The sequence below is a fragment of the Physeter macrocephalus genome, chromosome 11 (assembly GCF_002837175.3).
Source record: "Physeter macrocephalus isolate SW-GA chromosome 11, ASM283717v5, whole genome shotgun sequence".
In the NCBI taxonomy this organism is placed as follows: domain Eukaryota; kingdom Metazoa; phylum Chordata; class Mammalia; order Artiodactyla; family Physeteridae; genus Physeter; species Physeter macrocephalus.
The window spans coordinates 174,374,177-174,379,581 of record NC_041224.1 but is presented as its reverse complement, the minus strand read 5'-3'; the positions used below and the strand labels follow the sequence as shown (position 1 = coordinate 174,379,581).

The 5,405-nt window shown below is 38.2% G+C and overlaps 1 protein-coding gene across 9 annotated transcripts in view; it reads right to left on the bottom strand.

Annotated features, from left to right (window-relative positions):
* Window positions 1-5,405, bottom strand: part of PAPOLA (poly(A) polymerase alpha) — a 61,126-nt gene that overhangs the window by 36,725 nt on the left and 18,996 nt on the right. For all 9 annotated transcript variants that reach the window (XR_008618741.1, XM_055088701.1, XM_055088703.1 and 6 more), the window contains 3 exons: window positions 4,568-4,649; window positions 2,823-2,932; window positions 2,315-2,368 (listed from right to left, as the gene is read on the bottom strand). Coding sequence is in view for 5 of the 9 variants with exons in the window: in XM_055088701.1 (XP_054944676.1) it covers window positions 2,315-2,368; window positions 2,823-2,932; window positions 4,568-4,649 (246 nt within the window). In the remaining 4 variants the exon portion in view is untranslated. The remainder of the gene's footprint in view (window positions 1-2,314; window positions 2,369-2,822; window positions 2,933-4,567; window positions 4,650-5,405) is intronic.

The following is a 5,405-nucleotide window of genomic DNA, read 5'->3' as shown; positions in this document are numbered from 1 at the left end:
GCGGGTTCGTGCCCCGGTCCGGGAAGATCCCACATGCCGCGGAGCGGCTGGGCACGTGGGCCATGGCCGCTGAGCCTGCGCGTCCAGAGCCTGTGCTCCACAACGGGAGAGGCCACAACAGTGAGAGCCCCGCGTTAACGCAAAAACAAAACAACAAAAACAAACCAAGAGTCATATACCACAATGTTCACTGCAGCACTATTTACAATAGCCAGGACATGGAAGCAACCTAAGTGTCCATCAACGGATGAATGGATAAAGAAGATGTGGCACATATGTACGATGGAATATTACTCAGCCATAAAAAGAAATGAAATTGAGTTATTTGTAGCAAGGTGGATGGACCTAGAGTCTGTCATACAGAGTGAAGTAAGTCAGAAAGAGAAAAACACCATATGCTAACACATATATATGGAAAAAAAAAAAAGTTCTGAAGAACCTAGGGGCAGGGCAGGAACAAAGACGCAGACGTAGAGAATGGACTTGAGGACACCTGGAGGGGGAAGGGTAAGCTGAGACGAAGTGAGAGAGTGGCATGGACATATATACACTACCAAATGTAAAACAGACATCTAGTGGGGAGCTGCATAGCACAGGGAGATCAGCTGGGTGCTTTGTGACCACCTAGAGGGGTGGAATAGGGAGGATGGGAGGGAGACACAAGAGGGAGGAGATATGGGGATATATGTATATGTATAGCTGATTCATTTTGTTATACAGCAGAAACTAACACACCATTGTAAAGCAATTATACTCCAATAAAGATGTTAAAAAAATAATCAGTATTTTAAGAGCTTGCTGTGAAAAATCATTTAAACATGCACCTACAAACACAGGAAAAAACTGTACATTTACACAAATAAGTACCTGTGGTATAGCCTAAATTTTCCAATGATACACATTCCAAAATCCAGTATCTCCCCTAGTTTAGACAGAAATAAAGACTATATGCTCACAGGAAAAAAAAAAACAAAACAGGTAACTCAAAAAGCAACTCGGTAATAACAAGCACATTAAATATTTCTAGTAGCCATTTGACTTTTATCTCCATCCTGAAAAGCTTACACAATCGAGTTGGTTCTCCACCCCAAAAAATCTCCCCTTTGTTGGTAATGTTCTTTTTGGGAAAACAAGGCATCACCTACATTATGGTTGTTTTATATTTATTTAAACACTGACAGTAAATCAAAGCTGCCTGAACTTGATAATCCTTTACTAAATTTAACATCTTACGTCAACTTATTAAGATTAGTCATATTTCACAGAAGATAGAGTTGGGCACCTTGTGCAGCAATTATAGAAACCACTTTTTTTGCAGAACAATGAAGTATTATTCTTCCATTTCTGAAATTTTATAACCGTCATTATTACTATGAGTGACTTTCCAGCACCATTATGTATGGCAGAAGTAACATAAATAACTAAAGTTGCCTCAGGGTCGGCTTTGTCACAACTACTCTCATTACACACATTGAAAACGTCAAAGAGAACTGCACATCATCTCAAGAATCTGAGCTCAGAGCTTCCCTGGTGGCACGGTGGTTAAGAATCCGCCTGCCAAAAAAAAAGAAGAATCCGCCTGCCAATGCAGGGGACACAGGTTCAAGCCCTCATCCGGGAAGATCCCACATGCTGCGGAGCAACTAAGCCCGTGCGCCACAACTACTGAGCCCGCATGCCGCAACTACTGAGCCCATATGCCACAACTACTAAAGCCTGCATGCCTGGAGCCTGTGCTCCGCAACAAGAGAAGCCACCGCACCGCAGCGAAGAGTAGCCCCTGCTCACCACAGCTAGAGGAAGCCCGCGCGCAGCAACAAAGACCCAACGCAGCCAAAAATAAGAACAAATAAATAAATAAATTTATAAATTAAAAAATAAAAGAATCTGAGCTCATATATCCTTCCCTATCAGAAAATATTTCAGCATACATGACATCAGGTCACAATTTTCTCTCAACTCTTAAATATTTAATTTAAATGAAGCCAAAGTTCTACTTGCAAAAATATAGCTACATTACCTTAATGAGACTAAAAGCATATAAAATCTGCATATGGAAAAACTATCAATTAAGCTGTTCTGTAGCAGCCATTGCACAGTCAGTACATTTCTGTCTATATTTTAACTCCCGGTTTCGCTAGGCTCTTTTTTAAAAGAGACTACAAAGAATAGGCTGTCACTTCCATTTCAAAAAAAACTTAATTCGTATTAATATCATACCAACTCACCAGTTATAAACCTCTGAAACAAATCAAGTTTTTAACCTACACCTATCAAAATAACACACAGTAAGAACTGCCTATTTGAACCTTACCTCTATCCCATCAAAACACAGTTTGATAACTGGTACAAATGCCTCTTCAACAGCCTGTGGGAAAATTTAAAAATCAGTGTCTCTGAAAGTATACATTAGGGCTACACTAGCTTTAGTGCTCTTAAATGAATGCGGTACTGACATTGTTTAAACATAATTTACCACAACACCTGACAGACTAGGTTCTCAGTAAACAGCTTTAAGACTCGAGAATCCTAAGTCACACAAGCCTAGGTTCAAATTCTTGATCTCTGCCACTCGGATATGTGATGGTGGCCAAGCTGCTTAATATTTGTTTTGTTTGCCTCATTTCCTACTCTGTACATGAGATTACAGATTTATGATTTTAGACTGCTGTAAAGAATAAAATGCAAGCATACACATTAAGCTTAAAAGGGTCTGGCAAATTTCAAGAGTTCAATAAATTAATGGCTATACCATAAAACTCACTCAACTGACTAAACTGATTTTTATAACTCCTCCCCTTTCACTCTGAACATTTACGCACTCTTAAATCTTTTACTTCTTCCTGTAATTTCAACTTATCATAGAACGAGGTGAAAAAGTCACTCCGATCAACATGTCTTGGTGCAACACACAGCGCGTCAATATCGGCACCTAAAAAAAAAATTAAGCCATCAACCACTAGGTACTATTACAAGAAAATTATTTTGCATCTTATCATGGCAGTATTTGATGTTGAAAACCTATTAACATTACACTGATGAGCCTCTAAAAATGCACCCCTCTCCTTAAAAATAAAATTACCAGTCAATATAAGAAAAATATGACCCTAATTGATGGGATATATTTTTTCCTGCAGGATCTTCTATTTGTAGTGGCCCAGGTGAACTGGTAGTCAAAGAAAGGTGACTCAGATAGGAACTCTTATGGTAAGAGAGGCAATTATGCAAGAATACACCCAACATCTTGGTGTCGTTAGTCATAACCACGTTCATTAGTGAAACCAAAAAATACAGTTATCATCTATACATTGTGACTGGTGCTTCCAGGCTCCTCCTGTCCTACCTGCACCTAAATGGGACCTATGCACTTCAAGAAGGACCAATGGCAAGAATCCAAAGAGGCAGACCATGGTTAAGAACGGTTGTTACTAATTTAGTGCTTGATAGGAGGCCAGCACTGAGTACATAGGGAGAGCACAAAAAAGATGATTAAAATCAATAACTGGGATCATAAAAGGAAGAGATCAATATGGAATCTGGTCAACATAATCATTTTCCTAAAAGACTCAATACCTGAGGCACTAACTTTGAAGACTATTTATCTGGCATATTCACGAAGGGGGAGAAGGGCATACAGTTCACAGGACACATCAAAAGCAAATGTACTACTTCCAGCACAGAGCAGTGGGAGATGGGGAGAAGGAATAATGCCACAACAGAGAGAACCCGAGACTGGCAGATACTTGTAACAGAGGCTAGTGGCTAATGGTTGAAGAGTACAGCCTTGGACTGCCAGAGTTAGAATCCTAGCTCTGCCAGGAGACGGCTGGGAGCAACTGTTCAAGCTATACTGCCTTTTTAAGTCTCAGACTCCTATTTGTCACATAAAAATAAAGAAGATTATGAAGACCAAAAGCTTACTAACTATGCTCAGTAAAAAAGAAAGAGTTCAACAATGTTCTCCGCCATGATAACATTCTTATTGTATATTTATTTACACAGGGGAAAAAAACTACAAATGTAACTAAGAAAGTATTATTAGTGATTGTTACTGTGTTGCAGACACACATTTTTTTGGTTTGTTTTTTCCTTAACTATATTTCACGACTATAATACAGATTTTTTTCAAGCTTTAATTCATTTTTCTTCTGATTTCCAGAAGATGTCATTATCTTAATATCATTTTCTTCTGATACTCTTCAGGTAGAGGAAATGATATACAGAGCAGCACTGTCCAAAATAACTCCCCAATGGAAAAGTGTACTTCATGCGTACTTTCCAGTATGGTAGCCACTAACCATATGTGATTATTTAACAATGAAAATGTGGCTACTACTACTGAGAAACTGAATTTCTTTATTTTACTTAATACTGCATTGGAGGGTACAGGTATGAAAGGAATCATTTTATATCTTTCTTCTTACCAAATTTAGGCTCCCTGAAGTACTCTCTTCCATGCAAACCTAAGCTGTATAATACACTGCAAGTAACTGAGATGGATGTGTCATTATAATTTTTTAAAAATTAAAAAAGTATTCCTTCTCAAGATAATTAAAATAATATTTACCTTTTGTATGAACTCCTAATCTATAAGATCCAAATGTAAATATTTTTCCACCAACATTTTCAATTACAGATTGTGGAAGATTCTGTTGAAGCAAACAAAAAATAGTTATTTTGCCAGTGGAGCACAAAGGTAACTATTTCAAATAACACTGTACATTTAAAAAAAAAACACCAAACCCAAGTAAGATTTCTATGCAAATTTATACAGAGGGTAAACAAACTATAAGCTCTACAAAATACCAGGCCTTCACAGATCAACCTAACTTGAAATTTAAGCAATTTTCAACTTTCAATTAGTGTTAGAATTTTGCCACATTTTTGGAAACTGCTATAAAGACTGTGGTAGAGGAGATCATGTGATTCCACAGAAGCAATGTTAGAATCAGGAATTTTATTCATAAGGTGCTGCATAAATCATGAATGTCAGAATATAACAAAAACAAATTCTGATTGCTTAGAAGATCGTATTCAATGATTATACCAAATATGCCACAGTACATTAGATTATAATTTTACTGTATCAAAAGTGACTTTAAGGCCAATAAGGCTACGTTTAATAGTTTAATAGGCTTTAGTGGGATGATTTTGAGCAGAACTAAACTTATTGATGATTTATTAGAGTAGAAACACCAGGAATGAGGAGAAAGGAAAGCACTTAAAAAAAATCATCTTCCTGGGGCTTCCCCGGTGGGAAAAAAAAAAAAAAAAAAAAAATCATCTTCCTTGGCTTCCCTGGTGGCACAGTGGTTGAGAGTCCGCCTGCCGATGCAGGGGACACGGGTTCGTGCCCCGGTCCGGGAGGATCCCACGTGCCGCGGAGCGGCTGGGCCCGTGAGCCA